At 35.6% G+C, this 19,935-nt stretch overlaps 1 protein-coding gene across 1 annotated transcript in view; it reads left to right on the top strand.

The window, feature by feature from the left end:
• Window positions 1-19,935, top strand: part of DDX60L (DExD/H-box 60 like) — a 120,073-nt gene that overhangs the window by 9,467 nt on the left and 90,671 nt on the right. Inside the window, 4 exon segments of the mRNA XM_017887899.1 lie at window positions 9,382-9,723; window positions 13,440-13,556; window positions 15,294-15,410; window positions 18,145-18,303. Of these exon segments, the coding sequence (XP_017743388.1) occupies window positions 9,382-9,723; window positions 13,440-13,556; window positions 15,294-15,410; window positions 18,145-18,303 (735 nt within the window).

Below are 19,935 nucleotides of genomic sequence, written 5' to 3'. Positions count from 1 at the left end.
TTCAGTACTTATTTGCACTTTTTTTGATGGTAAAATTTACTTGAAATAAAATACACAGTTCTTAAATGTGTTACAAAAAGTTTTGCTCCAACCTAATGCCATTTAATGAGCTTTGGCAAGTGCATAGCATTTACCAGTCCATTGAGTTTTGACAAATACATGCATGTGTAACCCAAACTCTTGTTCCACAGTATGTCTTCTCATGCCCCTGCCCAGTCCATTCTCACTCCATCCCCTAGAAGCAACCACTGTTTAAATCCTTTCTATTGCCTCTTTAGTTTTGCCTGTTGTAGAACTTTTTTTTGTTTTGTTTTGTTTTGTTTTGAGATGGAGTTTCGCTCTTGTTGCACAGGCTGGAGTGTTGTTGCACAGGCTGGAGTGCAATGCCATGATCTTGGCTTACTGCAACCTCTTTCTCCTGGGTTCAAGCGATTCTACTCTCTCAGCCTCCCAGGTAGCTGGAATTATAGGCGCATGCCACCATGCTCAGCTAATTTTTGTATTTTTAGTAGAGACAGGGTTTCATCATATTTGTCAGGCTGGTCTCGAACACCTGACCTCAGGTGATCCACCTGCCTTGGCCTCCCAAAGTTGTAGAACTTTTAATAAATAGAATTTTGCAGTGTGAACTCTTTGTATAAACCTTTCATTCAACACAATAATTTTGAGAGGCACCCATTTTGTTGTGTGCAGTGGTATTTTGCTCCTTCTATCACTTTTGAGTAAGGTTTTATTGTAGAAATGTGCCATGGTTTGTTTCCCCATTTTCCTGTTTCAATATCTTGCCTAGATGAATAAAGCTCCTATGTGCATTCACACACAAGTCTTTGTGTGGACGTAAGTTTTCATTTTCCTTGTACATATATCTGTGATTGAAATACATGTTTTATAAAACTGCCAAAGCTTTTCCTAAGGTAGTTGTGCCCCTTCACGCTAACTCCAGCAATGAATAAGAGTTGTGGTGCCCTGTGTAGTTGCAAACATTTGTATTTGGTCAGTCCAACTATTCTGTTGGATGTGTGGTGTTATGTCCCTGGGTTTTAATTGGTATTTATCAAATGACTAATGATGTTGCCTACTTTTTAAGTGCTTATTGTTCGTTTGTATACTATGATTTGTGAAGCATCTGCTCATATCTTTTGACCATTTTAAATTGGATTCTTTATCTTTTTCATATTGAGTTGTAATAGTTCTTGATATATTCTGTATACAACCTCTTGTCATATATATTATTGCAAATATATTTTCTCAGTCTGTGGCTTGCCAGTTCATTTTCCTTCTTTGTTTTCTTTTCTTTCTTTTTTTTTTTTTTTTTTTGAGGTGGAGTCTTGCTGCATCACCTAGGCTGGAGTGCAGTGGCGCTATCTCAGCTCACTGCAACCTCCGCCTCCCGAGTTCATGCCATTCTCCTGCCTCAGCCTCCCAAGTAGCTGGGACTACAGGTGTGCACCACCACGCCCAGCTAATTTTTTGTATTTTTAGTAGAGATGGGGTTTCATTGTGTTAGCAGAATGGTCTCCATCTCCGGACCTCGTGATCCACCCGCCTCGGCCTCCCAAAGTGCTGGAATTACAGGCATGAGCCACCATGCCCAGCTGTCACTTCATTTTCTTAGTGCTATTTTTGGATGACCAGATATTTTAATTTTGATGAAATCTAATTTATTATTCTTTAATGGTTATTGTGCCTATATCCTGATAAGAATCATTGCCTATCTCTTAGTCACAAAGATATTTTTCTATTTTTATTAATAATTCTAGAAGTATGTAGTTTCAGCTTTTGCATTTTGGTCTATGATATTTCTTGAATTAATTTTTGTGTGTTTGTGATGTGAATTGGGGATTGAGGTTCATTTGTTCCAGCATCCATGGTTGAGAACATTTTTCTTCTTCCAGTAGATTGCTTTGGTTTCTTCATCAAAAATCAAATGATTATGTATGTGTAGGTCCATTTCTGGGCTTTCTACTATGTTCTATCAAAGGATTTAACAAATTACCAGTACCACAATGTTCTGATTTGTATAATTTTATAGTAAATCTTGAAACCCACTTTGTTCTTCTTTGTTTAACTTTGGCTATTCTAGGTTCTCTGCATTTCCACACAAATTTTAGAATCAGCTTGCCAATTTCTATTTAAAAAGAAAATGGGATTTTAATTGATATTCATTAAATTTATAGATCAATATAGTCTTTCAGTTAGTGAACACAATGTATATCTGTTTTTTTTAAGATCTCTAATTTCTTTTATCAGTTTTGTAGTCTTCAGTGTGGAGGTCTTGCACATCTTTTGCTAAATCTATTTCAAGATATTTCATATTTTGATCTTACTGTAAAATTGAATTTTAATATTTATTTTTGCTGTTATGTATATAGAAGTAGAATTGATTTTGTTTGTAACTGGTATCCTGGCAATCTTTTTTTTTTTTTTTTTTTTTTTTTTTTTGGAGACGGAGTGTCTCACTCTTGTCGCCCCAGGGCTGAATGCGTGGCGGGATCTCAGGGCCACTGCAGCTTCCGCCTCCCGGGTTTATGCCATTCTCCTTGCCCAGCCTCCCGAGTAGCTGGGAGACTTACAGGCGCCCGCCACCTTGCCCGGCTAGTTTTTTGTATTTTTAGTAGAGACTGGGGTTTCACCGTGTTACCAGGATGGTCTCGATCTCACTGACCTTTGTGATCTTGCCCGTCTCGGCCTCACCAAGTGCTGGGATTACAGGGCTTGAGCCAGCCAGTGCCCGTTCTCCTGCAATCTTATTAAAACAACTTATTAATTTCAGTTGATTATTTGTATATTTCTTAGATTTTTCAATGTCTTCAGTGAATAAATACATGCTTATTTCTTGTTTTACGGTTTTATTTTTTAATTGCTTTTTCTTGCCTTATTACAGTGATTGGCACCTCTAGAAATGCTGAAGTAGAGTGAGTGGGAATCTTTACCTGGTTCTTGATCTTAAAGGGAAAGTGTCCATTATTTCCCTACTAGGTATCATGTTAGCTGTAGTTATTTTATGTATATCCGTTATCAAATTGAGGAAATTTATTCTTATTTTAGGTTTTCCGAGAGTTTCTATAATTAATAGGTGTTACATTTTAAAATGCTTTTCTACATTTATTGAAACTCTGATACACCTTTCTTCTTTTATTAATTTGGTAGATTACATTAAGTGATTTTAAATACTAATTCAATTCAATCTTTTATTCCTGGGAAAACCTCAGTTGGTCATGATAGATATCATTTCTCTAATATATTGCTGGGTTTGATTTCCTAATATTTTAAGTGTTTTGGTATATAGTCATGAAAATATTAATCTGTAATTTTATTTATTTATTTATTTATTTATTTATTTATTTATTTATTTGAGATGGAGTCTCACTCTGTTGCCCAGGCTAGAGTACAAAGGCACAGTCTCGGCTCACTGCAATCTCCGCCTCCCAGGTTCAAGCAATTCGTTTATCTCAACCTCCTATGTAGCTGGGATTACAGGCATGCGCCACCATGTCTGGCTGATTTTTGTATTTTTAGCAGAGATGGGGTTTTCCCATGTTGGTCAGACTGGTCTTGAACTCTGGACCTTAGGTGATCCGCCTGCCTCAGCCTCCCAAAGTACTGAGATTACAGGCATGAGCCACCTTGCCAGGCCAATTTTATTTTTTATATAATGTCTTTTTCTGATTTTGGTATCAGGATCATGCCGACCTGGTGAATGTGTTGAAAAGCCCATTTTCCTCTTCTATTTTCTGAAAAAGTCTTTATGAGATTGGTATTATTGCCTCAGATGGATCTGATAAAATTTGATCAAATTTTCCTGTGAAACCATTTGGGTCTGGAGTTTTCCTTGGAAGAAAATTTTTGATAAAAAAGTCAATTTCTTTAATAAATATAGGGCTATTTAGACTTTCTGTTTTATCTTGTGTCAGTTTTGTTAATTGTATATGTCAAGGGATTTGCCCATCTTATCTAAGTTGTCTGATATTTTGGCATAAAGTTGTCTATAATATTCTTTTATTTTCCTCTTATTGCCTAAAGATTTTTAGTGATGTTAGTGTTAGTTAGCAACCTCTTTCTTTTTTTCTTTTTGGAACAGAAACTAAATTTTCTTTTTTTCTACATTCAAGACAGGTTCTCACTCTAGCTCCCAGACTGCAACACAGCAGTAGCGTGATTTTGGCACACTGCAACCTCTGTGTCCTGGGCTCAAGTGATCCTCCCATTTTAGCTTCCTGAGTAGCTGGGACTACAGCCGTGTGGCTAATTTTTGTATTTTTTATAAAGATAGGGTCTTGCTATGTTGTACAGGCTAGTCTCGAACTCCCAAGGTCAAGCAGTTCGCTTACCTTGGTCTCCCAGAGTGCTGGGATTACAGGCATGAGCCACTGTTCCTGGCCACTAAATATTTATTTTTTCATTCATTTTCACATTATGCAGTTTTACACTGAATGACACAGAAGGAAACTAAAATTACCGACAGTTTATATATAAGTTTGATTCCTGTCTTAAGGAAAAGAAGAACGGTATAAAAGCAACATGTGTAACAAAACCCTCTAAAAGCTTTCATGTTACACTCCCATTTTGTGAATTGGCAGCTGTCCGTGTCCCTTAAATCTTTGATTATCTGCTGCTTTCTGTGTAGCAGGCTACAAAGCACACAGATCATAACTATAACTTACCAAAGGAGATACATGGACTTTATACCCATCACCTGGGTACTCTAAACCGGTTTTTAAACATAAACTGCAGAAATCCTGACTAATACAGCAAAATAAGACTATTTTCTGGCCAGCTGCTAGTGACAATCAATGATGCAATAACAGGAGGGGACTGGTCAGAAACATGACACCAACTCTTAATAGCAGCTGCTCTACTTGAAATTCACATCTGGTGAAATGGGGACAGATTTTTATTCCTCTATTTCTGAATGATAAGTATCATCACATAATTTTACAAATTAAAATGTAATTTGTCGTTGTTGTATCTCTGATTCTATAACCTGATATACTGCTAAGGGAAAAGAAGGAGTTAACTTTTAAAAAAAAGTATGAAAGCCATAGTATCATCTACTGTATGTGACGAAGCATCACAGATTCTCTATTGTGATAATTTCCATTTTCTTCTGCCCTCATCTATCCTTACATTGCTAAGTTGTGTCTTCTCTTTTATTGATTAATCTAGTTAGTGATTTATCAGTTTTGTTGATGTTTTCAAAGACCTAGCTTTTTTCGCTTTGTTAATTTTCTGTATTGTCTTTTTTTTAATTTCACTGATTTCTACCCTTGTCTTTATTTATTTCTCTTGGATTTTTCTTTCTCTTTTTTCCACTAGCTTCATAAATTGAAATTTTAAGCTAAGATGTTTTTTATTTTCTGTTTATGAACAATAAAATTTTCTTGTAAGCTCTGTTTTAGCTACGTATCACAAATTTGCATCTAATGGTTTTTTCCTTTACTATTTATTAGAAATAATTTCTAACATCTCTTGTGATTCTTTTTTGTTTGACCAGTGGATTATTTAGAAATTATGTGTTTTAAAAGTTGGGGGTATTTCACTACTAGATTTCAAGGTATTCCACAATGCTGTAACCCAAACAGCATGGTACTGGCATAAGAATAGACAGTTGGAGCAATGGAACAGAATAGAGAACCCCAAAATAAATTCATGCATTTATAGCCAAATGATTTTTGACAAAAATGTATCAAGAACGTTCACTGGGGAAAGGACAGTGTCTTCAGTAAATGGTGCTCAGGAAATTGGATATTCATATGCAGAAAAATGAAACTGAGCCCTCACCTTCACTATATTAAAAAATCAATTCAAAATGGAGTAAGGACTTAAATGTAGGACCCAAAACTATGAAACTATTAGAAAAAAACATAGGGGAAATGCTTCAGGACATTGGTTAGTGTGAAGATCTTATGGAGACGACCTCAGAAGCATAGGTAACAAAAGCAAAACTAGACAAATGGGATTATATCGAACTAAAAAGTTTCTGTGCAGGAAAAGAAGTAATCAACAGAGTAAAGAGACACCTTCAGAATGGGAAAAATATTTGTCAGTATTTATCCTACAAGGAATTAATATCCAGGATATGCAGGGAACTCACACATCTCAATAGCAAAAGAATTTTAAAAAGATAATCCAATTAAAATGTGGGCAAGTCAGCTGAAAGACATCTCTCCATAGAAGACATACAAATAGCCAACATGTGTATGAAAGCATAGTCAACATTATTAATCGTCAGAGAAATGCAAATCCAAACCATAATAAGATAGCATCTCACCCCATTAGAATAGATATTGTAATGCTAGTAAGGATGTAGAGAAGGGTAACTCATATGTTGCTGATATGAATGTGAATTAATTCAGTAATTATAGAAAACAGTATGGAGGTTCCTCAAAAAACACAAAAAGGAATTACTATATGGACCAACAACTCCACTACTAGGTATATATTCAAAGGATAGGAAATCAGTATGTTAAAGAGATATCTGCCCTCCTGTGTTTATTGCAACACTATTCACATAGCCAACAAATAGGAAACAAACTAAGTGTTCATCAACAGATGAATGGATAAAGAAAATGTGGTGTGTATATACACTATATAATACTATTTGGCTATAAAAAACAAAATTCTGTCATTTGTGGTAACATGATGATCTTGGAGGACATTATTGCACCATGGGGTGGATATAATTAATGGTAATTTATTGCATTTTTTCAAATAGAAGAGCAGATTTGGCATGTTTCCAACACACGCACATACACAAATAATTGTGTCTGATGTGATCAATATGCTAATTACTCTGATTTGATCATTACATATTATATACATATTTATCAGAATATCACCCTATACTCCATAGATATATGCAATTAGTCTGGGTGAGGTGGCTCACATGTGTAATAGCAACACTTTGAGAGGCTGAGCAGGGAGGATCATTTGAAGCCAAGAGTACAAGACCAGCCTGAATAACAAAGTGAGATCCTGTTTCTACCAAAAATAAAGTACAATTATAAAGTCACTTAAGGATAATTTTAAAAATTAAAAAACTATTGTTTTAATGTATGAATTCTTGTTTTTTTCTAGATGTGTTGTCATTGATTTCTAATTCCATTGTGGTTGGAGAAAATATTTCTGTATAATTTCAGTTATTTAAACATCTATTGGGACTTGTTTTGAGGTCCAATATGTGGCCTGTTTTGGTGAATGTACTGTATGTTCTTAGAAATAATATATATTCTACAGTTCTTAAATTAATCTTCTAGAAATGTCATTAAGTTATAGTAGTTGATAGCTAAAATTAATTTGTATTTGCAACAATAGATACTTATTTTAAGGACATCTAGGAACATGAGATAGGAGGTAGACTTCCCTCAACAACTTTTCTTTGCTCTCTGAATTTGTATGCTTAAATTCTAGGAAGCCCTTTAGGACCAAACCTGAGAAGAAATTGTATTTACATTCCAGTAGAATGGCAAATTCAATAGGGGCACTGTCCTTATTTGGATTGATCTATATAAATATCCTCAACAGTGTTATACTATGGTTTTTAAAAATTACAGATTAAATGGCTTCCAATTTTAACAGATCTCAACCCAAATACAAAAGTATTTTATGAGCCCATTCCCTCATCCTACTCCTAGAAGCAATTGTTGTTTTACTGCTAAGAATTCTAGTCTATATTTGTTCAATCTTTATACACAGGATTTTTTGGGGTGGGGGTTAGTTTTGGCACCATTGAAAGTAAAAGCAGTGTTTTGATTGATACCTATAGAAAAGTCAGGGTTCTTTTAAATTATGACAGTCTAGCAGGCTAGATTGTCAATATCATTTAAAACAGATTTTTTTTTTTTTACTTTTTAAGTTCAGGGGTACATGTACAGGTTTGTTATATATGTAAGCTTGTCTTATGGGGGTTTGTTGTACAGATTATTTCTTCACCCAGGTATTAAGCCTAGTACCCATTAATTATTTTTCCTGATACTCTCCCTCCTCCCATCCTCCACTCTTCACCCTTGCACAGGCCCCCGTGTCTGTTGTTTTCTTCTATGTGTCCTTGTGTTCTTATCATTTAACTCCCACTTATAAGTGAGAACATACAGTATTTGGATTTCTGTTTCTGCATTTGGGACATGATCTCATTCTTGTTTATGGATGCATGGTATTCCATGATGTATATGTACCACATTTTCTTTGTCCAGCCTATCATCGATGACTTAGTTTGATTTCATGTCTTTGCTATTGTGAATAGTGCTGCAGTGAACATACACGTGCGTGTGTCTTTATGATGGAATGATTTATATTTCTTTGGGTATATACCCAGTGATGGGATTGCTGGGTCGAATGGTAGATCTTTCAGGAATTGCCACAGTTTTCCACAATGGTTGAACTAATTTACACTCCCACCAAGTGTTAAGTATTCCTTTTTATCTGCAACCTTATCAGCATCTGTCATTTTTTTATGTTGAGTTATTTTAACCCTCATTTTTAAAATTTTTAATAATAGCCATCTGACTGGCATGTGATGGTATCTCATTGGGGTTTTGATTTGCATTTCTCTAATGATCAGTGATGTTGAGCTTTTTTTATATGCTTATTGGCTGCATGTATGTCTTCTTTTGTTTTTGTTTTGTTTTGAGACATAGTCTGTCGCCCAGGCTGGAGTGCAGTGGCATGATCTTGGCTCACTGCAACCTCCGCCTCCTGGGTTCAAGTGATTCTCCTGCCTCAGCCTCCCAAGTAGCTGGGATTACAGGCACCCGCCACTGTGCCCAGCTAATTTTTGTATTTTTAGTAGAGACAGGTTGGCCAGACTGGTCTTGTCCTCCTGACCTCAGATGATTCACCCACCTCAGCCTCCTAAAGTGCTGGGATTATAGGCATGAGCCACTGTGCCTGACCGTATGTCTTCTTTTGAAAAGTGTCTGTTTATATCCTTTGCCCACTTTTTAGTGGAGTTGTTTTTTTCTTATAAATTTGAGAAATAGAAATTTTGATTTGCTAAGAAAAGACTTACATTATTTAGGGAGGAGACACATCACCTGGAACATTACATTTTTATCTACTAATAGTGATTCACATCAGCTTCTCAATTCAGATGAAATACATCTATCCTCTTGCTACTTTGATCCCTATTTGAACGTAGAGAGTAAAAGAATTAGAAGTGAAGTAGTAGTGTATGCCTGCTCAAGTAAAGGAGATGAATCTATATAATCCACATTTTGACCTGTGGCATATACTTGTGAAATGAGTCAAGTTTAAGGCCGTTGAGCAAAACAATTAGATCACATGGGTTCAGTCCTATATGGCTTTGTGCTGTAAGCAACAAAATTAACAAATCACTAAAGAAAGATTTCAAAATGATGTACTTTTTTCTTTTTGTCACCACAGGATGCTGAATATGCATATTTTGATTTTCCTGAACTTCTTTCATTGAGAACTGCTTTAATTCTCCACCTTCAACACAATACTAACATTGATGTGCAAACGGAGTTTTCTGGATGCTTATCACAAGATTGGAAGTTATACTTGGAACAGCATTACCCGTATTTTCTGATAGTTTCAGAGGAAGGCCTGAGTGATTTACAAACGTACCTTTTTAACTTCTTAATCATACATTCCTGGGGAATGAAAGTCAATGTTGTGCTTTCATCAGGGCATGAATCTGATACTCTCAGACTTTATGCACATACTATGGAAAGCACAGACAGAAACCACACTTTTTCAAAGGAGGTAATTGACATTAATAACTCTCATTTTTTGTCCTGATTTCTTGTTTTAATTCTCAAAATCGCTAACTCAATATTTCTGTATTTTTTAATGGAACTTACTATAGGCAGTCTCCAAAGAGGTAAAAAATTTAATAATGGTAACAATGATAATGACGGACATTTATTAAGCACTTATGCCAATTCCTTTTCCTAAATTTCTCTTAATTCTCAGGGTACTCCTATAAGGTTTGTGGCATTATTATATCTATCTATTCATTTCTAATTATGATATTATCACCTCATCTGTAAAATAATATTTGGAGTATTGAAGTAATTTGCTCATGTTAAATACCTAATTGTGGTATAATAAATTTATTTATATGCAAACATAAGAAATATATTATTTACATACTTATCATATGCAAATATAATACAAAATATATTTGCACTTTGTCCCCAGTTGCTGTCACAGAGCTCCTAAAACCTTTGGTATTTCTTGAGTAATAATAATGTCTTTTATTATTTGTAAGGAGCTGCTTTTGATCATATCTGAATTTTTTCCTAACGAGGTAACCTAGGGTGGGGCCCCTGAATAGCCTCAGGGTTGGGCTGACCACCAAAAGGACCAAGCCATCAGAGGCTGGAAGCTTCAGTCCCAACCACCAACCTCTGGGAAGGGGAGTGAGAGCAGCTATATATTAAACTCTATAAAAACTCTTGAACAGTGAGGTTTGTTCAACTCCCGGGTTGGGAAGTCGGGGAGGGTGGTGCACCCAGGGCGTTACTGGGGCCACCTGCCCCTCTCCTCATACTTTGCCGTGTGCATCCATTCCACAATTGAATCTTTCATAATAAACTGGTAATAGCAAGCAAACCACTTTTCCTGAGTTCTGTGAACTATGCTAGCAAATTACCAAACGTGAAGAGGGAACCCCAGATTTGTAGCTGGTCCATCAGCATGTGAAGCCTGGCATTTGTGATTCATGTCTGAAGTGGAAGGCAGTCTTGTTGGACTGAATTCCTACCCTGTGGGGCCTGCGTTAACTTAGGGTAGTTAGTGTCAGAATGGAATTAAATTATATGGCACCCAGTTGGTGTCTGGAGAGAATTAGAGAATTATTGGTGTGGAAAACCCATACTTTTTTTTTTTGTTAGTGTTATCAGTAAAGAAGTGGCTTTCCTTTATGAATAAAAGGAATAAAAGGTTGACAGTGGATTTCAACAAAGGAGTATGTCTCTAGTCCTGCTACCCAGATCATGGAAAGTAAGAAATGCATTTAACTGGAAATCTATGTGTTTAGAGGTTCGTGTGTTGCATATAGGCAGTGAAATGATGGTTAACATGGAGGAAGGACTCTTAATGAGAAAGAAATGAAGAAGACTGACAAAGAAGCAAGTAATGAGATAATTTCTTTCCTTAACATAAACTCATGAAGTCTGTGGAATTTTCAAAGAATTATGATAGACTCATTATTTTGGTATAGTTGACATTAGGTTTATGCAGTATTTATGTTATGAAACTTGGGAGTCAAAAAATGTATTAATAATCTTATGAGTGAATCTAGTTTTGTTTCAGTTTTCACATTTTGAAATGAATTCTGATGATGCAGGCCATTTGATAGTTTATCAAAAAAGTCTGTCAATATAATTCATATTTTTACTTTTTGTAGCAGATCTCTGCCCTTTGAAATTGGAGCTCCACCTTTGTTTTTTGTTTTGGTTGGGAAATTGCTTTCTAAATGTACAATATGGCAATAAAACCAACTAAAATTTATCATGTTTTGAGAAACACCCTTCATGTAATTAAGACATACAGATGTTTGTCATGCTTATTATTTGCTTTGCTTTTATTCTGTCATTAAAATATTTCCCAGGATTTTTTTTTTGAACTTTAGACTTCCTTTTCTTGTCTTGTCTTGTCTTGTCTTGTCTTGTCTTCTCTTCTCTTCTCTTCTCTTCTCTTCTCTTCTCTTCTCTTCTCTTCTCTTCTTTTTTGATTGAGTCTTGCTCTATTGCCTAGGCTGGAGTGCAGTGGTGTGATCTTGGCTCACTGCAACCTCCGCCTCCTGGGTTCAAGCAATTCTCCTGTCTGTCTTGGCCTCCCAAGTTGCTGGAATTACAGGTGCCCGCCATCATGCCAGGCTAATTTTTGAATTCTTAGTAGAGATAGGGTTTCACCATGTTGCCCCGGCTGGTCTTGAACTCCTGACCTCAGGTGATCCAACTGCCTTGGCCTCCTAAAGTGCTGAGATTACAGGCGTGAGCCACCATGCCTGGCCTCTAGACTTTATTTTCATATTGAGAAGAGGTACTGTTACCAGTAAGTCTCTATTTTGCCTGAAAAAATACCAGACTCTGACTTAAAAATGCTATACTAAGGTCTTGATTGGTCTCTCCTTAAGAATAACCTTATTTATGTATTTATTTATTTTTAGTAGAAATGGGGTCTCACTATGTTGCCCAGGCTGGTTTCAAACTTCTGGGCTCAAGTGATATTCCTGCCTCAGCCTCCCAGGTGCTGGGATTACAGGCATGAGTCATGGTGCCTGGCCTTCTTTTCTTTTTAAATTGATGATTTTATTTTCTGTGAAATTATTTCCTGATTCATTATCTGTAAGTATTTCTCTGAAAGTTATTTTCTCACCCCTTTGGACTGTTTAAATTAGTCTCAATAAATATTATAGATGTATTATATGTTGATAATTGTTCAGGATTGGGGTTCATACTGCCTTCTCTAATTATCTATATTTTGAAAGCTCCATGATACCAACACAATTCGTTATACTCTGAAATAAAAATTAATTTGGCAAAGAGGGAATATGCATGTTTATCAGAGCTTAAGAAAAATTGCCCTAAAGACATTTGAGGGTGATTTTGCTTAGTATACCTTATAACACATGTAGAATTCAAATATCTCATTAAAAAATTAATTTAACTTTATTTTAAGTTCTGGGACACGTGCAGAACATGCAGATTTGTTACATAGGTAAATGTGTGCTATGGTGGTTTGCTGCACCTGTCAACCCATCACCTAGTTATTAGGCCCTGCATGCATTAGTCACTTATCCTGATGCTCTCCCTCCCCCGTTTCCCCAATACGCCCTAGTGTGTGTTGTTCCCTTCCCTGTGTCCATGTGTTCTCATTGTTCAGCTCCCACTTATAAGTGAGAACATGTGGTGTTTGGTTGTCTGGTCCTGCATTTAGTTTGCTGAGGATAATGGCTTCGAGCTCCATCCATGTCCTTGCAAAAGACATGATGTTGTTCCTTTATACAGCTGCATAGTATTCCATGGGATATATGTGCCACATTTTCTTTATTCAATCTATGATTGATGGGCATTTGGGTTGATTTCATGTCTTTGCTATTGTGAGTAGTGCTGCAGTGAACATACTTATCCATGTATCTTTATAATAGAATGATTTATATTCTTCTGGGTATATACCCAGTAATAGGATTGCTGGGTCAAATGGTATTTCTGGTTCTGAGTCTTTGAGGAATTGCCACACTGTCTTCCATAATGGTTGAACTAATTTCATCCCCACCAACAGTGTAAAAGCATTCCTATTTCTCTGCAACCTTGCCAGCATCTGTTGTTTCTTGACTTTTTAATTATCGCCATTCTGACTGGCATGAGATAATATCTCATTGTGGTTTTGATTTGCATCAAGTGTCTCATTTTTTACAGCTGAGAAACACTTTATTTAAGGTATTTTATATGGTTTTCTCCCTTTTACAGAATGAAACAGTGATTCAGAGTGCATATAAAAGCCTCATACAACACTTGGAAGAAAGAAGGATTTTAGCATTAGCACCTCATTTTGAACATTTGAAATGGAATGATATGATGGAAGAGGTATTAACATTTTCATTTCTTTAAATAAAAGTTTGATAGAATTTGATAAATGAGAACCAACTTTTGATTAGTTCAGTCCTTAGACCAGACTAAAGGGTGCCATATACCTCCTTAGTACATGTATATTATCTGAATCTTAGAATGTCATGCTCTCAATGTACCTTGAATTCATCGGATGGCATATGTAATTTTATATTCATTTCTGGGAGCCATATTTTAAGACAGACTCTGCAAAACTAGAAAGTTATAGTACTTAATGCAACAGTAATGTTTATTTTCCATTATTCAAATTGAGGAGGGCTCTAAGATATCATTTGCCATATAAACAGTCAAAATGTGAAATTAATTATACCTTAAATCTAATTTTCTGATTATCTTCTCAAACTATGCTTTATACTACCGTTTATCATGATGGATTACTAAGCACCTCTTTCTTGTTTTTTTTTTTTTTTTTTCTGATTCTCAAATGGTAAAAGATAGTTGCATGAGAAAGTTTGGAAAAAACAGAAAAGTAGTGAGAATATTCGTAATTCCACTACTTGATATTAGCATTTTAATGTATATTTTTATGTAACTGAGGACATACTCTGTGTGTGTGTGTGTATATGTGTGTGTGTGTGTGTGTGTGTATAGTTTATATATGTGTTTTTGGTGTTTTTTCTTATTTTTTCAGACAAGGCCTCACTCTGTTGCCTAGTCTGGAATATCGTGGCACAGTCATGGATCACTGCAGCCTTGACCTCCCAGGCTCAAGTGATCCTCCCACCTCAGCCTCCTGAGTAGCTGGACCCACAGGCATATGCCACCATGCCTGCCCAATATTTCATTTTTATTTTATATAGAGATGGTGTCTCACTTTGTTACCCAGGCTGGTCTTGAACTCCTGGGCTCAAGTGATCCTCCTACCTTGGCCTCCCAAATTCTTGGGATTATAGCTGTGAGCCACCATTCCCAGACTGTATATATATTTTTAGTGTACATTTCATTAAGATTAGTACATATTTTCTTGTCATTAAGAAGTTTTCATAAATGTAATATGAATTTTACATATTACACTTATGTGTAATACTAGACACTTAAATTACTTCAAAATTTTGGCTGATATAAATAATGTTATAATGAACATTTTGATGTATACATTTTTTGTATACATATTGGATTATTATTCTGCTATGCTAAATTCCCAGAAATTCAAAACTGGATCATAAGGCATGAACATATTTAATGATCTTGATGGATGTTGTCAAAGAGCTTTGCAGAAATTCTATATCTACCTGTACTTTCATCTTTAATCTGTCAGAGAGGTGACTCACTGCACAGTTTTCAATGTTGCATGATATTATTTTTAAAATTTTGATATTATTGATATTTATAACAAGCTAATTATTGTTTTAACATATATTTATCTGATTTTAGTAAAATGGAATGATTTCATTTTATTAATAATCTATTTCCTCCTTTGTGAATCAGTTGTTCATGTTTTACTAAATCTTAATTTCTTATTGAGTTATTTATTTCTTTACATATTTAGGTTTTCATATTTCTCTGCCATATTGATTGTAATTATTTTTTAATTTTCTATCATTAAAATTATACATTTTTAAACTAAACATTTAAAGTTCTGTTTAGTCAAATCTATACAGTCATTTTCTTTATGTTTCTTACAAGTAAGAGCACTTCTGAGTAAAAGAATATTTCTAAATAATTTGACAGTTGAAGAAATTTCTTTTTTGTTAGGCGTGTCAGACTCTATTTCTGCTTCAGTGCCTATGTCCAGAAGGATCGGACATCCAGCGTGTTATCTGTGTCACGTCATGTTCACTATCCTTGAGAATGTACCATCATCATGGCTTAGTAAGTAAAAAGAAGGCAGCCGCCGGGCAGAAAGCTGTCATTCATCAGGTGTAACTGGTGTAGCTTCACTGGTGGCATCAGGTTCTCCACTGTTGACATACTCTTGGTTTCTGATGGCCATTTTCTTCATTAGGAATTTAGCTCCTTCCCACACCAAGTTATGTGTATTAAATAACAAAAAGGAGAGAACAATTAGAATCTGTATAGATAAGAAAATATTATGTTACATAATTTAGTGTTTTTCTTAAAATACAATGTACGGTAAGTTTTATCTGGTGTTTCGCTTAGTAGTTACTAACCCAGTTCTAACAAACAGAGAAAGGGAGAAGGAAGAAGAAAAGAAACAAATTGGAGGAGGGGCCCCCCTGTATGCTGTGTTTCAGGCTCTTTGTGTTACCTGACACCATGTAATCTGACAACGACTTTTCAGTAGAGCAATGGTCGCTCTCTCCTGTCGATTCAAGACTTTGAGACCAAGGCTTCCCTAACCTACCTAAAATCACATGGTAAAAGGCAGCCTAAATTTTGACTAGGGTGGTTGGCTCCACAGCTTGTAATGATTCTGCTCTGTTAAGCTGTGTATTTAAAAGAACAGTTCTGTTGTTGTTTATTAGTATCACTGAGACTATAGAGAACCTGAATTTGTATAATTGTTTTCAGCTTATAGGGCCCTTTAGGAATCTTGAGGAACATAGATTTTCCGCTCTACTATATGCATCCCTGCTTGCATAAGTACACACACACACACACACAGACACACACACAAAGTTTGTATGCAGTCTAGATATCAGTGTGTTTCAGGCTGAAAAACTCTGTTCTTAAAACAAACAGCAATAAAAGAAATAGGAAAAAGAAAGAAAGAAAAGAAAAAAATGTGACTGTACAGGGCTCAAGAAATTAGTATTCTATAGGAGAAAATTGTCCATTTCTTAAATCTATCGGCATGATATACTTTGTGCATGGTAACACATGCCAAAAATAAATATATTTGGGGAGAGAGAAAAAATAGACATGATATCTACTGCTATTGATCACACATATCTTGGAAGGCAATTTTAATGTCCCTTTGAGATAACTAGAGAAATTTCAGACCTCTAGTCTGAACCACCAACTCAACATTTTCACTTGGATTTGTGATAGACATCTCAAATTTAGGATTTCTGGAACCAAACTCCCCAAACCTGCTCCCGCCTCACTCTTCTCCTTCCCAACAAATGACAACAATACCCTTCTAGTTGCTCAAAAAAAAAAAAACCAACCAAACAAAAGAACTTAACTCTTCAGGAGCACCATAGAGAATGGAGAGAGCCGTGAGCATTTTGTGCTTCTTCCTTCTTGATTCTTTCCTTAGTTTGAATTTCCCATCTTTGATTTTCTCTTGACTGATAACACATTTATTAATTCACTTAGCTAAGGATATTGATTGTCCAATGTGTGCTAATAGCTGCTTTCAACCTACAAAACTGGGATGTTATGAAGACTAGCTAATAATAGGTAATACTTAGGGTTTACTATGTATTGGTGATATTCTAGATATTTCACGTGTCTAATCTCATTTAGTTTTTCCAGAAACCCTATGAGAAAGTATACTGTTACTATCCTGATTTTTTACATATAGAACTGACTCATGCAGTGTCTTGACTGGAATCAGTTTTCAGAGCCCAGATCCTGAATTATTGTGCAATAGTCTTTAATGTAGGAGCCAGAGCACTCCAATATTTTAATTTAGTATGTAATACAGTAGATCTTAGCTATGTAGATTTCTCTAAAATTGTGACCTTGAATAATTTTTGAAGATAAACAGTAAAAAATGAAGAACTTAAAAACTTTACATTATTTCAGCATGATTGTCAGAATTTTAAGGGCATACTTAAAAATGATAATTACCTTAATATATTCACTTTTATGGTATGCTGAAGATGTGCTGTGAGTGGGAGTGTGAATAGCACAGATCATAGGGTTCTGGGTATAAAAGTTGATTTCTCATAAAAGTTCATAGTGATTAATTTGCTTCTTTCTTACATGATTTAGAGATCGATAGGGACCACAATCTCATTTGAATCTCCTTACTGTATTTTCCTAATTGTTTTGGAAAATATTTTCATATGACCATGCATGATATTTTAGTGATTCTAATTTTAAAAAATGAACATGTTGAACCCAAATCAATCTCCTTGTAATTTCAGTTACCCCTAATTTTGCTCTATGAAGATACCCAGATTAAGGTGTTTTTTTTTTTTTAACCTTCCAGGTGATAACCCTTTCGTAAATAGGTCTGAAGTCTGCCACAGGAGGTGAAACTTGACCATTTCCTTCCCTGATTTCTCATTCATTATGTGTTACAGATAGATTGCCATCAGGGATTTCTCACCCTGAAACTGCCATGGGTTTGTGGAAATTATTCTTCACTCTCTGAAATGACAGAGCATTTTACATGGGACTCCGTCAATGCTCAGACCTCAGGGTCAGGGACTTCCTTTGCTGCCAGCTCATTTAAAGTCCAGCTTCACTGAAAATCCTAGGAAATGCATTATGTAAACTACTAAGCCTGGAGCTTTCCCTCCCTCTTACCTACTTCTGTATCAGTGCAGCCAGATTTTGTGTATGCGGAAGGGGACTTTCTCACAAATGTAGATGTAAAACTTTGAAGATATGTATCTTCATGGAGTGCCTATTTCAATGCCATTTCACAGCGTGACATTGTGGCTGTTCTCAGCTTCTTTATTGTACACAGGTGCACAGTAATTGCCTATCCCTGCAGGAGGTGGAAGATTTCTGCAGACTGCGTTGCCTCTGTGTGGCTTTTCAACTCCACTTACCCCTTTCTCAGAGAGCTTGTTCTCGAGTCATCACATACTCTTGGCTTTGGGACAGTGATTATTTCTTAAAAATGGTAAACATATTTTATTATTTTGTCTGAACATGAGAGATGAAAACCATGATCACCTTTAAAACAAGAGTTATATTGGAATAATGCCAGATCTAATTAGCTGATCAGTCAAGGTCCTATTTTCAACAACTTTTATTTTTGGTAGTGTAATGAGGAAAACCACAATATATCTGTTTTATAGAAGCATGAAAGCCTTCCTCTTCTTCCTTCTTATCTCTGATGAGATCTTGTTTTTATATAATCAGTCATAGAAAATTGATTGATATTGTATTCTCTTTGTAGAGAAACTCAGGAAAAGTGTTTATGTATTTATTTTTTCTGTTTATAATAAAAGCGTATTAAAGGAAAGTTAAATATTGAAGCAAAATTAATAATATGTATTCCTAACCCACTGCTCAAATTAATACTGTTAACTGTTAATATTTTGGTTTAATTTTCTTCATTTTTTGTTTTAGGGCATAGTTTTTGTTTTGGTTGCAATCATACGATACATGCTACATGTTATTTTATTGTAAAAATATTTTCACTTTTGGTTAGCATAATTTTTTAAATGTTTAATTTTTGGGAATACGTAGTAGTTGTACATACTCATTGAGTGTGTGAGATGTTTTGCTACAGGCATGCGATGCCTACTAATCACATCGTGGAGAACGGGGTGTCCATTCACTCAGGCTGGTTAGCATAATTGTTATGGCTACTAAATATGTTTGAGTGATCGTATTGTAGTTTACTTAATCATATCTCTGTCAAGGAACATTAGGATCATTTGAAACTTTTGTATCGTAAATGCTACTGGCCTTGAGGCATTTTGTGTTTAAAGTTTTCCTTTTAATTTGTAATGAACTACTTCAAATAGATTTTCTGAAATGGGAAAAGAGATGATAAGCCAAAAAGATGCTGAAAATTTGAAGATCTTGATAGATACTGTCAAATTGTTATCAAAGACATTTTAAAACCAATCTGTCAGGCAGCAGTCCACACACGTTTATTCAGTACATATTCACTGTGATCAGCACCAAGGAAGGAGTTGAGAGAAATACAAACTCTTATCTCTTCTTCTTCCATGGAATTTCAGTTTGCATTATTGAGTAAACAGTAAAATGATTACAAAGGTGCTGATGGATATGAAGGAGGGACTAACGAAGCTTTGGAAACTAATGATTAAGAGACACAACCCAGTCTGGAAAGGCTGACCCCTCTGAAGGGTAAAGAGAAAGTGAAATGACTCATGTTCTGAAGGATGAGTAATGGTTAGCTGGGGGAAGGGAAGAGCAAAAGGTTTTCAAGAGAGGAAGTAGCGCTTGCGAATGCCCCAAGGAGCTGAGATACGTTTAGTGTGACCAGAGAGGAGAAAAGCTGATGAAGCTGAGGAGGGGGTAGAAGAAAAATCACTATAGTACTTGTTGGCTTTGTTAAGGACTTAGGAAATCCTAAGAGTGGTGAGAAGTGATTGACGGGTTTCAAGCTGAAATTGACATTTTTGTTTAAAGGTTCTTTGGCAGAAGTGCATAGAGCCCATTGTGGACATCCAAATATAGACATGAGGAAACCACCCCGGTGATCACATGGTGATGATGCTAACATGGTTAAAATGTTGGTGGCAATAGGAACAAATAGAAGTCGAAAATGAAAGAG

Source organism: Rhinopithecus bieti, unplaced genomic scaffold (assembly GCF_001698545.2).
Source record: "Rhinopithecus bieti isolate Rb0 unplaced genomic scaffold, ASM169854v2 scaffold_16999, whole genome shotgun sequence".
Lineage (NCBI taxonomy): Eukaryota > Metazoa > Chordata > Mammalia > Primates > Cercopithecidae > Rhinopithecus > Rhinopithecus bieti.
The sequence above is the reverse complement of the archived record's forward strand: the minus strand, read 5'-3'. Positions and strand labels throughout refer to the sequence as shown.